General features: G+C 39.8%; 1 protein-coding gene across 6 annotated transcripts; it reads left to right on the forward strand.

Annotated features, from left to right (window-relative positions):
- Positions 1 to 1,272: 1,272 nt before the first annotated feature.
- zgc:113425 (uncharacterized protein LOC541425 homolog) lies at positions 1,273 to 19,995 on the forward strand. 6 transcript variants are annotated; one of them, XM_052032194.1, is made up of 8 exons: positions 1,273 to 1,362; positions 5,954 to 6,051; positions 8,395 to 8,654; positions 8,738 to 8,797; positions 10,814 to 10,951; positions 14,084 to 14,230; positions 16,073 to 16,133; positions 19,436 to 19,995. In XM_052032194.1, the coding sequence occupies exons 3-8, from the start codon at positions 8,490 to 8,492 to the stop codon at positions 19,564 to 19,566; spliced, it is 702 nt and encodes a 233-aa protein (XP_051888154.1). In that variant the 5' UTR covers positions 1,273 to 1,362; positions 5,954 to 6,051; positions 8,395 to 8,489; the 3' UTR covers positions 19,567 to 19,995. The 6 variants fall into 6 exon arrangements, with proteins under 6 accessions (XP_051888154.1, XP_051888173.1, XP_051888146.1 ...); XM_052032186.1 differs by lacking the exon at positions 1,273 to 1,362 and adding an exon at positions 1,912 to 2,059; XM_052032231.1 differs by lacking the exon at positions 1,273 to 1,362 and adding an exon at positions 1,912 to 2,059 and having other exon boundaries at positions 16,076 to 16,133.
- The last annotated feature ends 2 nt before the right edge of the window (positions 19,996 to 19,997 follow it).

Raw genomic sequence — 19,997 nt, forward strand, 5'->3', positions numbered from 1 at the left:
AACACTAGCAGGCTGGTGTCTCTCTCCCTTCTCTCTCTCTCTCTCCCTTCTTCTGACTTCTTCAACAACGTCATTACGTCCTTTATCTTCTATTGACGTAAGCACGCCACACACACACACACACACTCTATCTTAAAGGGACTTTCACCGAGTCCGTAACACTATGCAAAACTCCACCCCAGATCAGATCCCCAATGCACAAAACAGAATCAGATTTAAACAAAGCTAAACTTTGAAGAATTGCAACAGGGGCCTAAATGTGATTTCCCCACTGAACTGTTCCTAACGTTATAAAAAACAGAAAATGTCAGAAACATGCAGCAGGCCAGGCAGCATCAGTGGGTCAAGTCTATGACTCTTCATCAGAACCAAGAAGTGTTAGATGTCAAACATGTTTGAAGTTGAGCGAAGAGGGGAGGTTGGAGAGAACAAAGGGAAGGTCTGATAAGTTAGAGACCAAGAGAGACTGAATGACACAAATGCTGGTGGTGCCACCTGAGAGGGGGCAGGACAGGTTGCTGCTTGACTCTGATTCTCTCTGGAGGAGATTTAAATAGAAGAGGAATGAGAACAAAATTCCAACATCTGCAAATTTTTTCCCATTCTGATTACTGTTTAATTCACTGCTGCTTCCAGCAACGCCCAACTTGAAGGAACTCTGCTGCACTGTTGGAAGGGATTTCTGTGTGTCCCTTTTACTTCATTTATCCTCAAGGGTTTCTGTTACCCCATCCCCTTGTTTTTGACAAGGTGTTGACCAAACCTCACTTCCCTTTAGTGAAAGAGACTCCAACATCCATTCCCCTTCCCTCAGCAGCTTTGCATCTCCTGTCGTTGCAATGCAATTCTTACCCTTTTACCTCTTCCCTTCCCACCATCTAGGGACTCAAGCACTCCTTCCAAGTGAAGCAGTCATTCACATGCACTACTTCCACTGCACTCAGTGGCCATAATGTTTTCTCTATACTGGAGAAAAATTGTGTGACCAATGTGCAAAATATTCAGTAGGCAAGAACGGCCCTGAACTTCCAGTTGTCCATCACTTTAATTCTGCATCCCAGTTCCACTCTGACCTTTCTGTCTTTGGCCATTTTCACTATTCCAGTGAAAGCCTAACAACAAGCTTGAGAAACAGCTTCTTATATTCTGACTAGTCACATTTCAGCCCTCAGGACTCAATGTTCAATTTAACAATTTCAGATAAACTAACTTTCCAGTTTGAATTAGAGCTGGTGAATTCTTCGTCATCAACCTTTAGCATTAACACCACGTCCCTCTTGCCGCAAATGCTGCCTGATTTTGTTTCAGATTTTCAGCATCTGCAGTTTTGTTTTTCAGTCCCTATCATTGACAGAAGCAACGGTGAGTATAATCCTTGCTCCCTCTAATCATTTAAAATTTGGTTTTATCGAGTTGGGGGGAAAGGGAGAAACAGCTGTACTATTTGCGGAACCTTGGATATGACCACAATCAGGAATCCCATTTTATCCAGGATACCTACAAGAAAAGCACTAAATAATTCTGTAGACTTTTTATTTATAAAGCATACCGGTAAAATCGTTATTTTTTTAAATAACTACGTGTTTAGAGATTTTGTAACTTTGAACCCTGCCGATAATCGGAGAATCTGGGCAAATCCGTGCAGTGCAAGTGTGGAATTAAGAGGAAAGGAAGATAACCAAGTCTTATATAACGTGTAAGTAAATGAATTAGTAACAGATTGTGATAAAGTGGAAACAAAAGGAAATGAGGGGATTAAAAAGCAGGAGCTGCAAGACAGCCAGTTCCTTGTTGTGGCCGTGCCCTTGCGTGGGTTGGACAGGGTTAATGAGGTGTTCCTGTTGAGCTCTTGGACCTGGGGTTACAGGAAGAGCCTGGCACAGGAGACGGTGGGTTGGTAAGTGCTGAGAGAGAGAGAGAGAGAGAGAGAGAGTTAGATAGAGAGTTGGTCTGAGAAGAAAGGAGGCAAACTATGTTCTACGACTTCTCCAAAGGGAACAGGCAAAAACTATATAATCTGCTGAAGTTTAGGAGGAAGTAAATACTCCTTAAAGACCAGGTAAATGAACCACTCGTGCGTTGATTGGGCGGTACCTGTTCCCTGTGGATCTATTTGGAGGCAATTCTCCCTTTGTTGCGGCGGCCGAGTCTGGACGTGAGGCAGCTTTGCTCCAGCTGGGGGAATGGGCGATGTTCAGTCGTCCTGATGAAAATCAGGTTGGGGAGCCTGGGTAAGGCATTGGGTGAATAACGTCAAAAGGATCATAATGCTTCTTGTATTATGAGCTGGGGCGGCGGCATGTTGCTGCAACATTACAATCGTAAGTATTTAGAAACTTGCCCATCTTGATCTTTTTTAGTATTGGGTGATATTAGGAAAACAGCTAACAGGTCTTTTGTGCAACAGCCGGCGATGGAGTTTAGTTGGAGTTGTTAAAAGCCTTCCTCTCATTTCCCATAGATGTAACTAATAACATCGACGTAAAATTCGCCTATCTACCTTGATCATTTTAATATGAACATAGGAATTAGGGGCAGGAGTAGTCTACTTGGCCCCTCAAGCCTGCTCCATGATTTAATAAAATCATGGCTGATCTGACTGAAACCTCCAGTCCATGTTTCAGTCCAGCTGCAGTGACTTTTCACCCTCTTATCGAGTATCCATCCATCTCTGCCTTAAATAAAAATCAAATACTTTGGTTCCATTGTCCTTTGAGGAAGAGAGTTCCAAAGATTCACAGCCGTCTGAGAAAATTTTCCCTTATCTGTCTTAAGTTGACAACCTGTGTAAGATTCTTTCAAAACCTCTCAGGATGATACACCTTTCAATCACATTCCCTCTCATTCTTCTGGATACCAGCAGGGTACAAGCACAGCCTATCCAATCTTTCCTCACAGGACAACATGCACATTCCAGGTATTAAACTAGTAAACCTTCACTAAACTGCTTCCAATGCATTACTATCCTTTCTTAACTAAGGAGACCAATACTATATACAGTACTCCACATGTGGGGGGGCGTAGTGGATAGCGAGGGAGTCCATCAAAGTTTGCAAAGTGATCTGGACCAGCTGGGAAAATGGGCTGAAAAATGGCAGATGGAATTTAATGCAGACAAGTGTGAGGACAAACCAGGGTAAGACTTACACAGTGAATGGTAGGGCTTTGAGGTGTGTGGTGGAACAAAGGGACCTGGGAATACATATCCATAATTCCTTGAAAATGGCATCACAGGTAAATAGGGTTGTAAAGAGAGCTTTTGGCACATTGGCCTTCATAAATCAGGGTGTTGAGTACAGGAGTTGGGATGTTATGTTGAAGTTGGATAAGACGTTGGTGAGGCCAAACTTAAATTATTGTGTGAAGTTCTGGTCACCTACCTACAGGAAAGATATCAATAAGCTTGAAAGAGTGTAGAGAAAATTTACATGGATGTTGCCGGGACTTGAAGACCTGAGTTAAAGAGATAGGTTGAATAGGTTAGTACTTCATTCCCTGGAGCACAGGAGAATGAGGGGAGATCTGTATAGAAGTATACAAAATTATAGATAGGGTGAGTGCACGCAGGTTTTTCCGCTTGGGTGAGACTAGAAGTGGAGGTCATAGGTTTAGGATGAAAGGTGAAATAGTTAAGGGGAATCTGAGGGGGAACTATTTCACTCAGAGGGTGGTGAGTGTGGAACAAGTGTGGAAGAAGTGGTAGATGCAGGTTCAATTGTAATATTTAAGAGAAGTTTGGATAGGTGCATGGATGAGAGAGGTATGGAGGGTATGGTCCGGGTGCAGGTAGATGGGAGTAGGCAGAAAACCAGGTCGGCATGGACTACGTAGAACGTAGAGCATTACAGCACAGTAGAGGCCCTTTGGCCCACAATGTTGTGCCAACATTTTATCCTGCTCTAAGATCTATCTAACCCTTCCCTTCAACATAGCCCCCCCATTTCTCTATCATTCACCTGTCTATCTAAGAGTCTCTTAAATCTCCCTAATGTATCTGTCCCCACAACCTCTGCCAGCAGTGTTTTCCATGCACCCACCACTCTCTGTGTAAAGAAAAAAACTTACCCTTGACATCCCCCTTATATCTTCCTCCAATCACCTTAAAATTATGTCCTCTCGTGTTAGCCATTGTCGCCCCGGGAAAAAGTCTCTGACTGTCCACTCAATCTATGCCTCTTATCATCTTGTACACCTCTATCAAGTCATCTCCCATCCTCCTCCTCTCCAAAGAGAAAAGCCCTAGCTCACTCAACCGAGATGGGCCAAATGGCCTGTTTCTGTGCTGTAGTGCTCTATGACTCTATGTGGTCTTACTTGTGCTTTTATAGTTGAACTATAACCTCTCTACATTGACACTCAATTCCCCTAGCAATACAGGACATCCCCAGGTAATGAATGAGTTCTGTTTTTACAGACATTCATAAGTCAATTCTGTCCATAAGCTGGAAAATACACAAAATCATTGGTAACCATATCTCCACAGTATTGTATTGAATGGTATCAAAAACACACAAAATTGATAAAAAGAAAGAACAATTACTGAAAGTGGAAAGGTGGAAGGCAGCATAAAGGAAATTACAGACCTATTAGTCTGACGTCAGTGGTGGGAAAGTTATTGGAATCGATCCTCAAGGATGAGGTTATGGAATACCTAGAGGCGCAAGGCAAGATAGGTCCTAGCCAACATGGTTTTGTGAAGGGAAGATCCTGCCTGACCAACCTATTGGAGTTTTTTGAAGAAATCTCAGGTAGGGTGGATAAGGGAGAGGCGGTAGATGTTGTGTATTTAGACTTTCAAAAGGCCTTCGACAAGGTGCCGCACAAGAGAATGATTAATAAGATGAGAGCTCATGGAATTACAGGTAGGATAACAGAATGGGTGGAGCGTTGGCAGGAAGCAAAGGGTGGGAATAAAAGGATCTTGTTCTGGTTGGCTACCGGTTACTAGCGGTGTTCCGCAGGGATCGGTGTTGGGGCCGCTTCTTTTCACCTTGTACATTAACGATTTGGATGATGGAGTAAGTGGTTTTGTGGCTAAGTTTGCGGATGACACCAAGATAGGTGGAGGAGTAGAGAGTATTGAGGAGACAGGAAGGTTGCAGAGAGACCTAGATAGTTTAGGAGAATGGGAAAGGAAATGGCAGATGAGATTCAATGTTGAGAAATGTGCAGTTGTTCACTTTGGAAACAGAAATAAACGGGCAGATTATTATCTAGGAGGAGAGAAAATTCAAAGTACTGAAGTACAAAGGGACTTGGGGGTACTCGTGCAGGATACCTTAAAGGTTAACCACCAGGTCGGATCGGTGGTAAAGAAAGTGAATGCTATGTTGGCATTCATTTCGAGAGGTATAGTGTATAAAAGTAAGGAAGTGTTGATGAGGCTCTATGGGGCACTAGTGAGGCCTCATTTGGAATACTGTGCACAGTTTTGGGCCCCATATCTTAGGAAAGATGTGCTGATGTTGGAGAGGGTTCAGAGGAGATTTACAAGGATGATTCCCGGAAAGAAAGGGCTTACATATGATGAGCGATTGTCAGTTCTTGGACTGTGCTCACTGGAGTACAGAAGAATGAGAGGGGACCTCAGAGAGACATTTAAAATGTTGAAAGGACTGGACAGAGTAGATGTGGTCAAGCTGTTTCCTTTGGTGGGTGAGTCCAGGACCAGAGGGCACAATCTTAGAATTAGAGGGTACAGGTTTAAAACAGAGATGAGGAGAAATTTCTTTAGCCAGAGGGTGGTGAATTTGTGGAATTCCTTGCCACGTACAGCAGTGGAGGCCAGATCATTGGAGGCGTTTAAGGAAGAGATAGATAGATATCTAAATAGTCGGGGTATCAAGGGATATGGGGATAAGGCTGGAAATTGGGGTTAGAATAGTGTTTTCTCCACCCCCCCCCCCCCCAAATTTCTCATTTCTTTTTCTTTTTTCCCTTTTCTTTGGAGCAGACTCGATGGGCTGAATGGCCTACTTCTGGCTCCCTTGTCTTGTGACCTTGTGATCTTGTGAGAGAGGAAACTAGTTTCTGCCGTCTACAGGGATGAACGTATGTACACACATCAGACTTTTGAATTTTATAATATTAAGGGAGCTGGATCATATGTAGGGGTGTCCATAAGTTGAGTGTTCATAACCTGGGGATGACCTCTAAATGATAATATTCTAGTTAGTTTTTCTGCTTGCTTGCTGTACCTACATACTATCCATTTGTAAATCATACAATAGAACACCCAGATCGCTCTGCATCTGAGAGGTCTGCAATCTCTCACCATTTAGATAATACGCTTGTTTTTGATTTTTCCTGCCAAAATGGAGTGCTTCATATTTTCTCACATTACACACCATTTGCTCAATCTTTTCTCACTCACTTAACCTACCTGTATCTTTTGTAGCCTCTTTATATCCTCTTCCTAACTTACTTTCCTACCAACCTTTGCATCCTCAGCAAATTTACCAACCATACCTTTGGTGCCTTCATCCAAGTCATTTTTAGAAATTGTAAAAAGTTGAGGTTGAGCACCGTCCCCTGTGACACACATCTTTCCTATCAGAAAAAGACCTATTTATGCCTTTGTTTCGTATAATCCAGGAGACTACAAATTGGATTTTGGAAATACATGAGATACAAATTCTTAATATTTAGATTCTTTTCCATTTCATAGCCCTCCTTGAGGATATTTGGCCTTCCTTTTGTAACCAATGCAGCAAGAGAAGCTCATCACTCATTGGTTGGTGGGATATGTTTGGTTATGTACATCAGTACTTACACACTGTATTTCATATTGTGAAATGTTTTGGGATGTTTCAATGTGACAATGAATATACTGTCTAATGCAAATAATCTTTAAAAATCTTGTTCAGTAACATCGATCTGTATGTTTAGGGTAGTAAACGTGGTTCAGCTATTACTTAAAAAAAAGGTCAGGTGTTGGGTGATTTAGGAAGTTAACCTTGCTATTGTATAGTGCATTTGGTTGCAAATCATAACGTAGCAAAGAGCTATAGAGTTATCTTCACACAAGAACATTTATGTATACAGCTTGCCAGAGAAGATGATGGTTTAATGTCCCATCTGACTTCTAACAATGCTGCAAGTGCTCAATTCTAAAATGAAGCTTCAGTCCACAACCTGGGGAGCTTTTGAAAGCAAGCAAGCCAAAGAGGAAAGGGTACAAACTGGTCAACTGTTTAAAAGGCAGTTTAGTTTTTAATGTTCCTCTCAACAAATCCTTCTAAATTATCTCTGATGATCATCTATGGCTTTGGCTGGACAATGAGGAGACAAATCACTTGAAGCAATCTTTGAAATTCACATACACATCAATTAATGATATTACTTATCATATTTGATTTTAAGCAAAAGTAAAGTTTTATGTTGTGCGAAGATGTAAATTGTGCTTTTTCAACTGATCGTCCAATTGCTTGGTAATTCATGAGTCAAGAGCTGTCTGCACCATCAATTCGCTCACACTTGCAGGACATAAATGCCCTCAATTCTTTGCAAATGCCATTATAAATTAGACCTGGCTATCAAAAATCTGCAGTAAAGCTTTTAAAATCCATTGTTCCCAGCTAATAAGGAAATCTATTTCAGTTGATTTCTTCCCTCCATTTTAAAAATAGTAAAATAATCAATCTCCACTTAGAAACACATATGATTTTAATTCATGCTTGCAAAAATTCCTGCAGTATTCTATCTATCTATGGCCACCAAACTTCAGTAAGGTACTGTTATTCCAGAGATGAGAGATCATGGTGATGAAACTTAGCTAACTCAGAAAAGGTTTGATTTTTGAGCTGTTTAAAATCATGTATAATTTGGATAGAGTAAATAAAGAGAAAATGTTTCCTGTGTCATAATGGTTGGTAATCAAAGGCCATAGATTTGAGTTGATTGGCAAAGGAACCCAAAGTGAAGGGAGGAAATACTTTGTTTACACAGTGAGTGGTTGGATTTGGAATTCACTGCCTTATTAGATGTCAAAAGCAGATTCAGTGATGGCCTTCAAAAAGGAACTGCAAGCACATTTGGAGAAGCAATTGCAAGGACCTGGGAACTAGCCAAGTGATGGGATAAAATAGATTGCTGTTTGAATGTGTCAGCATAGACTCGATGGAATAGAAATTCATTCCTATTGCAAACAGTAGCTTCACATTGAAGTCCACTTCTGATACTTAGTTCAGTAGTGGTACTATATTGAATTTTTAGCACGTGATTGAGGACAGTTTTCTACAGGTCACTTCTGACTTGCATTCCACTGTACGATGCTTCCATGCTAAATTATTGCAGATTATAACTATATTCCTCGTGACAGTAAATCACAACAGAAGAATTTAACATGTAAGCAGATGTGAATGGTGTATAACCCTTTTTTCTTTTCCCTCCTAGGCTGTGAGTTGAAGACCTCTTTGCTTTCAACCTCCAGATATTATTGACTTTTAGTGAGGTTGTTGGTGTTTCTCCCACCTTCATAAGTTCTAATAATGGCACGTTACAGATACTTCATATTTAATCAGCGTGGTGTGATTCCACTGGGAATTTTGCAGATAGCTTGTTCTACTGTCTGTGTCGTATGTGGCTTCATAGATGGATTAATGAGGAAAGATTCAGTGCTCCGCAGGACTAGAATACCCATCTGGACAGGCATGGTAAACCCAAAATAATTTAAACTTCTTTAATGTGATTTTATATTTGTTCCATGAACCAATGTAACATTTGCTTGCTTTTTCAGGCAATGGCATTTCCAGGAGTTCTGGCATTATTTTCCTCTCAGAAAAAGAATCCCATTCTTGTAAGTCTTTTGCATAAGGAGAAAAAAAATCGCACATTACCGTTGTGTAAGGAAAAATTATCTAACTGGTTTATTAACTGAAACAATGAGTCTAACAAATACCACTTATTTTGGTTGAGGAGATCAGGAGACCTGCCCACTTAATCTTTGTGCATAACCAGTTAAGAGTTTCATCCTTTCTCCCTGCCTAAAACCTCCAAACCCCATGAACTGAGCATACTTAGAATGAGTCAGTGGATATTTTTCCAAGCATAGTAATATGTTCCTCAAGTACTTGGTTTGTCTTAAGTTAGATTCAAAGTAGACTATAATATTGTATGCAAAGTTCATTTTTGGAATCTCAAGCAGTAGCTTGGGCAATTATAAGACTCCCAGGTAACCCACTGTTTGATTAGTTCAATATCAAGCTTTAGAACTGTTACGGACTCAGTGAATGTCCCTTTAAGATAGATAGAGAGAGAGAGAGAGTGTGTGTGTGTGTGTGTGTGTGTGTGTGTGTGTGTGTGTGTGTGTGTGTGTGTGTGTGTGTGTGGCGTGCTTACATCAATAGAAGATAAAGGACGTAATGATGTCGTTGAAGAAGAAGAAGAAGAAGAAGAAGAAGAAAGGAGAGAGAGAGAGAAGGGAGAGAGACACCAGCCTGCTAGTGTTCTCTATCAATGGATGAGAAACAATAACTGTGTCTGCCACAGAAATCCATGTATGGAAATTGGAAGTAATCCGATGGAGTTCACTTTGTTGCTGACCTGTAGAAGGAAACAGGTATTTGTGTGTGGACGACCACGATTCGGATGCTTTTCGGGGTGAGGAAGTCACTACCAAGTAAACACTGAAGTGTCGTTTGGGTTCCATCGTGGAACATTTGGATTTCGTATTTACTCTCTCTATGTTTCTCTACGTCTACGTCTTATCTTCAGACAACGGTGGTTGTTGAAGAAGCCCTTGCTCATGTTTCACCTTATGGCTTGCGGAACTGAACTTTGAGAACCATTCCTGAACTTGGAGTTTGGGACTTTGTCACACACACACGAAGAGTTTAGTTTTGGGGTTAACGTTCAAGGTTTAACATTTTTGAATTCTAACATACTAACATTTTTACTTCTATTTTTCATATTATCATAAGTAGTGATTAATAAAATAGTTTTTAACACTGAATCATGCTCAGTGTGTTTCTTTTGTTGCTGGTTCATGACAGAACAAACATGTGGATGCCTTCAGAGGAGTATGATAATGTCTTGCTTCGAATTAAATCATATTGTGAATTTTTACTGAGGCACCAGGGTCAGTCTTGAATATATAATGCTCTCCAGAAAAGCTTCCTATGTTCTGAAGTTCGGAAGGTTCACTTAACAGCATTAAGAGTAATTATGTATGTGTATTGACCAGAAGAGCCTGTCTTATTGCTTCCTGTATTTTACAAATCATTTGTATGTGCATCAGTGATGTTGTCAAGATCCTCCAAAACTGGTTAAAAAAATGTGGAAAAAACTTAAGACTGAAGAATCTGGGGAGCAGTTTTCAATCACCTTACTGTGCACTTTCAAGTGTTGTTAAATATGTGCTAAATATTCTGCACACTTCCATGCTTAGCAGGAGCCTAAAGTAATTCTATGCTTTATTTCAGAAAAAATAAAATGCCAGAAAAACACTTGTGTAATTTGTAAACAGCACATACATATGATACTCAAGCCAATATTTAGAAACTACTCTCTTTACAAATGCTACTGAATCACAAACAATGTGGTAAATTCTGAATGGATTGTATTAAAATGACATTCCTATGCTGTCGATCAATCCCTGTCCAACTATATTTCCATGACCCCCTATTAAAGCAAAACTAGCAGGAAAGGCCAAGTGAGTAGGTTTCAGAAAGATTAGTCTTAATATTAGTAAAATGCCAGCTCTGTATTAAAACTGCCAATAATGTTATGTATATTGTATCAATGGTAGTGCTATCTAGTGGTGTTTAAACTTGTTTCACTGTTTATATTGCTTTTCTTTGCATTCTATCTTTAGGTGCATGCTATGATTGCCTCAGCTGTACTTTCTTGGATAACCACAACTGTTTTAATCATATATGCAGCATTGACATTGAGCTATGGTGAAGATGATGATGAAGTATTCCAACATAAACCCAGCGATGTCATACATTTGGTAAGCTTTTTTGAAAGGAGGATTTTTTTTTGGTTTGCATGGTGTTCTTTGTTCTGCAGATCACAAGCTTCAAATACTTTATATGAATTATGATGTGTAAAATGGCTGTGTGCCTTTAGATTAGTTTGCTATGCAAAACACTTTTATTATGCAGGGAATTTCCACATTGCATGACGCTGCTAAATTTATAATATAATCTGTTTAGCTGTGGAGCTGCATAAAAGAGTGATATGCAAAAACTGGAAGGGAAAACTTCCTGAAGTTTTCAAAAGTGGAAAAAGAACCTGAGGAGAAGTCTACATATTTTGTATTTTTCATATTTTCTTACAACATATAAGGATGACAATTCCAGAGGTACCCATGTAGACACAGGGAGAACGTGCAAACTCCACACAGACAGCACTTTTGGCTTTTTTTTTAAATGAAACACTGCTGATGATTTTGGCTATTCTCCTAGTTTTTTTTTGGATGAGATTGAAGAGACTAATTGACTACCTGAGTGTTATATTTGAAAGGAAATGTACAGCCTTTTTTTGATTGACTCACTTGCCAGTGGGAGAGGGGAGTGGGATGGAAATAGGAGAATGAAATACACAGAAAAATGGACATTTTGTTGAATCATGAATAATTATTTAAAATAAGACTGCTGAGGAAAATGCAATTATTTTTTTGAAAAAAGATCAGTGCATTGAAGGTCTAGATCTATTTGTTTGACTTTGCTTTTGGGCATAGTGTAGAAACCCACCACACATGAAATCATTGATCTGATCAATCAATTTACCAACTTGCATACTAATGCATTGAACCATCTGGGGAATGTAGGATAAAAAGAAAGGGAAATGTAAATTTATGTATTTAGTTCACTGATTTTAATTAATAAGCATTCGGAAACGATTACACCCCCTCAGGTTTTCATTAGCAAACAAATGACCAGTGTGTCCTCCCCAGACAGTTAACCAAGGTAAAATTAATGACTTTGGTATAAATTAGGTGGAAGTCTTGAGGCTTTAAAATTTTAATAAATCTCAACGGATGGAAGGTATTCCAGAATCCTGAGAGAAGATAGGCAGAAGATTTGCAAGGCACAGCTTCTAAAGAGGGAGTTGGTCAAAAATGGTAGCCCAAGAGGTCCATTAGGACAGAGTAACATGCCCATAGTTATTGTGTGATAAAGTAGGCACTCACAACATCTCATGGGACTTGCTTCAGTTTTGTCAAAGCAATTGAATTAATTGTTGGGGGTAACTTTGAGGATCTTCTGTACATTAATAGCATAGTAAACTGCCTTCACCATGATCTCAATGGTGACCATCCTGTGTCTACTTGGGTTTTAGGGGTGATATAATAACCCTAGTGGATTCTGGAGAAACTCCGCGACATGCTGTATGTAGTTTTTAGTGGTCTCTCCATCTCAACCTTGAGCATATTCAACAACTGAGCATTCATGTGCCTCTGTAGTAGAGAATTCCAAAAGATTTGCAACTCTCCTGGTGAAGAAATTTATCCTTATCTCAGTCTAAAACATCTAACTGCTTATTCTGAGACTATAACTGCTGATTCTGAATGTTCCATCCAGGGAGAAATGACATCTCAGAATCCACCCTCTCATGTCTTTTCCGTGTCTTTTGTTTCCATGAGATCATCTCTCAAGCTTCTCAACCCCAGAGAACCTAGACCCATTCTACTCTGTCTTTAATCATCAGACAAACCTCTCACCTCAATATTCTATGTAGTACGGTAAAACTGATAATCCAGCACACATGGGACTTTGGTGCCAGTTGACAGATTTTCTGGACTATTAGATGTTATTCCAACACAATTTTAATTCAGTTTTTTAAAATGTTATACAGTATTTATAATATTTTTCCAGTGAATCTGGTAAGCTTAAAGGGAGTGTGGGAATTGCGGTGCTGATGAGTTTGAGGATTGTACGGAAAACATCACCTGTGAGCCAGATGCTGAATCAGCAGGATTTCTGGGTAACTGGATAGAGGGTTATCAGATTTTAAAGTAAATAGAGCATTTTATTGATTTTTTTTTTCTTACGCTGGTTCCATTACTAAGACAGGGAGACCAAAACTGTATGCAATACTTCAGGTATGGTTTTCGCAAAGTCCTCTACAATTAGGGCAAGATATTTTCATGTGTTGTTTCCCTTTTCAATTGCTTGTTATATCTGGGTATTAATTACAAGAGGAACAGCACCTCATATTCCACCTGGGTAGTTTACAGTCTGATGGCATGAACATTAAGTTCTCCAGTTTCAGGTAACTTGCTCCCCCTTTGTCCCTCTCTCCCTCCTTCTGATCTACCCAGCTCCTCCTACACACACCCCACTCCTATCATCCACTTTTTTTCCCCTCCTCCACCTACATCTGCCCATCACCAATATACTCCTCCCACGGCATCTCTACCCCCACTGTTCCCATCTCCCTACCCTACCTTTCTTTTTCGGTTCCATGCTCCACCTTCCTTTTCTATCAGATTCCATCATCTGCAGCCCTTTGTTACCCCCACCTATCACCTCTCAGCATCTGTCGATTTCTTCACCCTTCCCTCTCCCACCTGACTCCATCTGCCTATCGCCCCTCTTCATCTGAATTCATCTATCGCTTGCCAGCTCTTTCCACACCCCTTCCCCTCACTTCTTTATACTGGCCATCTCCTCTGTTTTTTCAGTTCAGATGAAGGGTCTTGACCTGAAACATCGACTGTCCATTTCCCTCTATGGATGCTGCCCGACCAGCTGAGTTCCTCCAGTAGTTTGTTCTTTTGCTCTACATTCCAGCATTTGCAGTCTCTTGTGTCTCCTGGGTATTAATTTTCCGATTCGTATGTGAGGTAACTATTAGTTATAGGTAGTCATTACTAACTATTTCTAATCATTGATCTTCCAAAGTGGGCAGAATGTCTATTGAAGGCCATAGCAATCGAGCCTGACACTTCCTCTGAAGCCACACGAAATAATTTCCAAATATGGTTATCTGAACAATGAGGAGGACTAAGGTTGGTTTATTTAGCCTGCAGTTGCTTGCCAAATGAGTGTAGAACAAGTCTTCATTCTGGGAATTTTACCAGCATCTTGCTCTTTTACCAAAATTGGACATAAAATGCACATTACTTTCATTGCAGGAATACATACTTGGTAAACTTGTTCAAGGAGCCAATATGACCATATTAATGGCATCTGTGGTTGGTATTCTGATGACAACCATCATAGCATATCTTGGTTGTCGAAGCCTCCCCATCTGTGGGTGCTATGACAGTACAACTGGAATGGTAGGTTTGATGCTCAGAGTCATGGTTCTCAAAATTACTCGTCTGTTTGTTTAAAATTGCTTGTTGTGCCCCAAATGATAAATGCAAGGATGCATACTTTGTTCATTTTTCTTTTATTCATGTTTTGACCTACAATAGAATAATTAAAAAGGTAAGTGCTCTTTGGTTAGAACATAGAACACTACAGCACAGTACAGGCCCTTCGGCCCACAATGTTGTGCTGACATTTTATTCTGCTCTAGGATCTATCTAACCCTTCACTCCCACATAGCCCCCTATTTTTCTATCATTCATGTGTCTATCTAAGAGTTTCTTAAATATCCCTAATGTATCTGCCCCTACAACCTCTGCAGGCAGTGCATTCCACACACCCACCACCCTCTGTGTAAAAAAAACTTACCCTTGACATCCCCCTTATACCTTCCTCCAATCACTTTAAGATTATGTCCCCTCATGTTAGCCATTGTTGCACTGGGAAAAAGTCTCTGACTGTCCACTCAATCTATGCCTCTTATCATCTTGTACACCTCTATCAAGTCCCCTCTCATCCTCCTCTCCAAAGAGAAAAGCCCTAGCTCACTCAACCTGTCCTCATAAGACATGCTCTCCAATTCAGGCAGCATCCTGATAAATCTCCTCTGCACCCTCTTTAAAGCTTCCACATCCTTCCTATAATGAGGCGACCAGAACTGAACACAATTCAACAACAGGACATCAAAATAGGTTTTAGTTTTGTAGTCCTTGTCCAATGTCCACACATACATTTTCCAGCAATGATTGGGATGGGCAATGCTGACAGTCCTTCATAGATCTAGTTTACTGAAGTCAATTGTAGTTCTGCTTTTTTTGTGTCTTATCCTATTAAAACACCTGAGGGTGTTTTCATCCAACAACTTTATAAGCACCTTTAAAGTATTTATTTTGATTTTATACCATTTATCGTCTTTCCAGAAAATGTAAATTTTAACTTTAAGAAGGTACTGTTTTCATTACCAAATCAAGCTTCAAAATGAGTAGTCAACTGCAAATCCAAGTGCAAATGTATTTAAAATCCCTAACTCATTAGGGCAATGGTAATTAAAGCAAATTTATGGGAAAACATAGGTCAGTCTGTGTAATAATCAATAGTCAGATTATTGGTGTTGGGTGCACACCTGAGAGATTGGTGAAAGCGAACGTGCTGAAGGCCATTAAAACTGTGCGTGAAGAGGACTAATGTGCTGGGTTTATGGTTGGGGTGGGTGGCAATTGGATCTTCAGCTAAATTTTGGACACCTTTACAAATAGCTGTCATGGGCACAGCAGGTTCCATAACCACCTACTGTGGGTAAAATTCCATGATTTCCTCAGGGCTGAAAACTGAAAGTAGACCCCTCATCTGAATCCCATGCTCAGTTCTGGTCTGTGTATTAAAAGCTCTTAAATGGAAACAAAAACTGCTGGAAACGCTGAGCCACATTACGTGAACACACACAATTACCCTTTCAGGTTGATGGCCTCTGAAGATAGAAAAGAAAGGGATTTTGGTGGTGGGCAGTGGTATGCAAGGACAGTGATCAGTGTGAGCTTTTGAAGAAGGTAATGGAATAACTTGGGTACAGTGCTGAGGACAACAAGAGAGAGAGTTCTACTGGTACTGTGATATTTTTCTCCCTCTCAACTGACAATGCAAAAAGCAGCAGTATGGTGATTTATTTATTTTGCTTTTGGGACCCTTGGCTGTGGCATTGATCAGATGAAGTGACTGAATATGGCCTGGGGAGATTACTCTATAAGTGCAACTTTTCTTCTTTCTTTTGCACTGAGACAAATCAAACTGAATAATAGCATTTCTCTTTGCAGCAGGCATTGATGACAGAAGACCATCAGCCTCAGATGATTGAGTTAGTCAGTAACTGGCAAAGTAAGTTTATAAATCCACTTATGGATTAAAAACTACAATGTTGACGTTAAAAAGAAGTTGTTTGGCCCCTGAAATGAGTTCATGCCTCATTTAAGCTTTGGCTTAATACAAGCTGCATTCCTAAACTCCTGTGATGAAAGCACTGTCTTATCCATTCCAGATAAAGCCTGACTGACCCTCATTTCACCAGCTTAGAAGTTTACCTCTCCAGCCACCATAAGTTCATTGTGGCTGCAATGTGTACAGGTCATTGTGCTAACTCACCAAAACTTCTCCAGCAAAATCTGTGAGCTCTATCCAGAAGGACAATGGGAAAGGGTATGGGAAGGCCCATGTTCCCCATCCACAATGCCCACCATCTTGACCTGGACTTGCATCGCCGTTCTCTTCACGCTGTGCCAAAATCCTGGAACCTCCTTCCTAACAATTTTGAACCTTCACCACATAAAATAAAGCCTTTCAAGATGATTCAACATCACTTTCTTGCGAGTAATCAGGGATTAATACAGTATTTGTTTTGTCACTGATGCCCGTATCTAGTGAATTAAAAAGTATGAATGACCTTAAAGTAACCTGTCTCCGCCTTGAATACATGTGCTCTAAACCAGAATGCCCAACATAGCCATTACCATGTTCAAAATGGAATTATTTATAAATGAGCCAGAATTCAAGGCTGGCATCTATCCCAATGCCAGTGCCGATATGCTTTTTATTTCCCCTTTTTTTTATTTACTCCTCTTAAGTTCACAGATCTTTGGGTACTGAAGCCCCAGCCAAGTACCAATTTGAGGAGACATTTTAAATAGCAAGTTTTGATGTAGATTGTATTGGGAAAAGTGATAGAAGCAAATTCATACTTTCAAAAGAAAGCTGTCTGCTTGAAACACTCATACTTTGTGGTGCTATTAGGAAGGTGCAGAGGATTGAGAATGACCGGGCAACTCATTCAAAGAGCCAGTAAATGAAAATTAAAAAGAACTACAGATGCATGGAATCTAAAATATAAAAAAAACAGAAAATGCTAGAAATACTTGGCAAATCATGCCACACCTGCAGGAAGAGAAACAACGTTTCAGGTTAAAGACCTTTCCTCAGAACTTGGTTCTAATAAAGGGTCTTCCACAGGAAACATTAAATCTGTTTCTCTTCCCATACATGTGGCCTGACTCACTGAGTATTTTCAGCATTTTTTTGTTTGTATTTCATTCAAAGAGCCAGCACAGGCACAATTCTTTTGTCTGGTGAGATTCTGCAATTAAAGTTGAATCAAAAAATTTCTGTCCAGTATGGTTTACCATGCATTTATTCAATGCCATTAGAATGAATATTTGATAGAAATTATCTTCTGGTACCCTAGCGTGTTTTTTCTTGTAAACCCAATGGCAGCGTTGAATTAATGTCCTGTTTGTTGTACCTTTTTTACTTTCCCTGAAATCCAATGTTGCTTTGAGGTACTGGACCTGCAAAACCATTGTTAAACCTCTCACATTAATAGAGAGGCGGAATCGGAATCAGATTTATTATCACTGACTTATGACGTGAAATTTGTTGTTTTGCAGCAGCAGTACAGTGCAAAGACATAAAATTATTATAATTTACAAAAATAGTGCACAAAAAAGGAATAGCGAGTTAGATTTCATGGGTCATGAACCATTCAGAAATCTGATGGTGTTGGGGAAGAAGCTGTTTCTGAATCATTGAGTGTGGGTCTTCAAGCTCCTGAACCCTCTCCCCAATGGTAGTAACGAAAAGTGGACATGTCCCGGATCGCGGGGGTCTTTAGTGATGGACGCCGCCGCCTTGAGGCACTGCCTCTTGAAGATGTCCTTGATGATGGGGAGGGTTGTGTCCATGATGGAGCTGACTGAATCTATAACCCTCCATAGCCTCTTGCGATCCTGTGCATTGGAGCTTCCATATCAGGCTGTGATGCAACCCATTAGAATGCTCTCCACCGTACATTTATAGAAATTTGTAAAGAGTCTTTGGTGACAGAATCTCCTCAAACTCCTAATGACGGTGTGCCTTCTTCATGATTGCCAGTGGGCAGCTCAAAAATATTGGCTCCCACCTTGACCAAACGGACAAAAAGTTTTGAAACCCAAATATTATAAGGGCATTCTGTCCCTCATCTGTTCAATGATTCAGTTGGACAGTGGTTGAAGTGTACTCAACTACACTTGCTCAACAATGATCCAGAACCAATGGTGTTCAATTCTACGATCTTGAATATTTGAACTGACCCATCAAGCTCTGCCTTTTTGGATTAGAGAGTTCCATTTTCCCATAAACCTTTGCCTACTTTAGTACCCAAGTGGCCAGCTCTGATTTTAAGGTAACATTTCCTTGTTCTGGATTCCTCTGCTAGACACAGTTTCTTTGTTGATCCACTCAAATCTCCTGAATTACTTTGATGACCTCAACTGAATTGCCCCATCAACCTTCTACACTTGCAACTGAAACCAAGTTTATTTGGCCTGTTCTCATTGATCAATGTGTTGTATGAGTAAAGTTTTACAATTTTTTTTCAATTCCAGCCCATAAAGGTAAGGACCAGATTCTTTACATTATTGATTACTTTTTGAACCTGCACCAGTCTTATTTAGTTATTTATGTACTTGAGCATACAGTAACATAGTGCTTAAGTTACTGATCTAAAGGAATGAGTCATATTCCATCAGCTGGTGAATTTAAATCCATTTCATTAAATAAATTCTAACATCAGTAATGGTGATCATGAAACAACTGAATTGATATAAAAACCCACTAGTTTTGTTGGCTAAAGAAATCTGCTACTCTTGCTGGACTGACCTACATTGTGACTCCAGAACCGTGGTGTTGTTCTTGATGGTTAAAATTGATGTATCATTTCTGAGAGTGATTAAGTTCACGTTCATTCAGGAGGGCAAAAAACGCTGGCTCTGCCAGAAAAATCCCTTTTTGTGTCATCTTATCTCTCAGCATTAAGAACTTTTATGGATGCAAAGTGGCTGGTCTCCTACTTTGCCACATTGCCTGCCAGAGACAACCCAAATGATTGGGTAAATCTCTGAATGGCTACTTCAGTCCATTCACTTGCATTCTGATCTTGACTGAGTGAGTCACCACAGATCAGTCTTCCATTTACACAATGTAATCCTTTTAGTCACTCCATTTATCAGGTGGAGCCATCCATGCTAATTTAATTGAGACATATCCTTTGCTTAAATTCTGATCAATCATATGCCTCCACCTACTGCATTAAACTTGTTGAAATAAATTCAGAATTCAACTAACTTAATATGAATTTCTTTTTAAACAAGGTGGCAGTGGTCAGCGAATTCTAAATGATCCAGTGCAATATGATGGGATTGGAGAGAGAGAGGAAGCAGAGCTGACATCAAAGACAGCAGAGCTGACATCAAAGACAGCAGCCTATGTGCCACTTGCTTAAAATCAACTTTAATTACTGTGGTTGCTTTATTTGCTGGAAGATGAAGAATGTTTCCTTTTATTGGATTTCATTGACAAGAATTTGAATCTAAGGAAAATTGATTAATTAAGTTTACCAAGATATACTCAGCTTGGAATAGTTTTTGCACACATCATTATTATTATGGCAGTCATTACTGAGACTTGACATTAGTGCTGAGTATATTACTCATGGCAATTGTGAGAAAATTCAATTGAATAACTCGATATTTTGCCATCTTGAAGTCTTTTTATATGATTTTATTGCTGAGAGGTAGTGTGATTTCCATGTTACTGCTTATCTAGCTAGTCATTGAGCAACAAAAATAATTGTCATATCCATTTTGAAAAAAGTGCAATAATGAAGTGTTTATGCTTTTTTTATGTATAATAAATCATGACCTTAAGTACACA

The sequence above is a fragment of the Pristis pectinata genome, chromosome 2, assembly GCF_009764475.1.
Source record: "Pristis pectinata isolate sPriPec2 chromosome 2, sPriPec2.1.pri, whole genome shotgun sequence".
NCBI lineage: Eukaryota > Metazoa > Chordata > Chondrichthyes > Rhinopristiformes > Pristidae > Pristis > Pristis pectinata.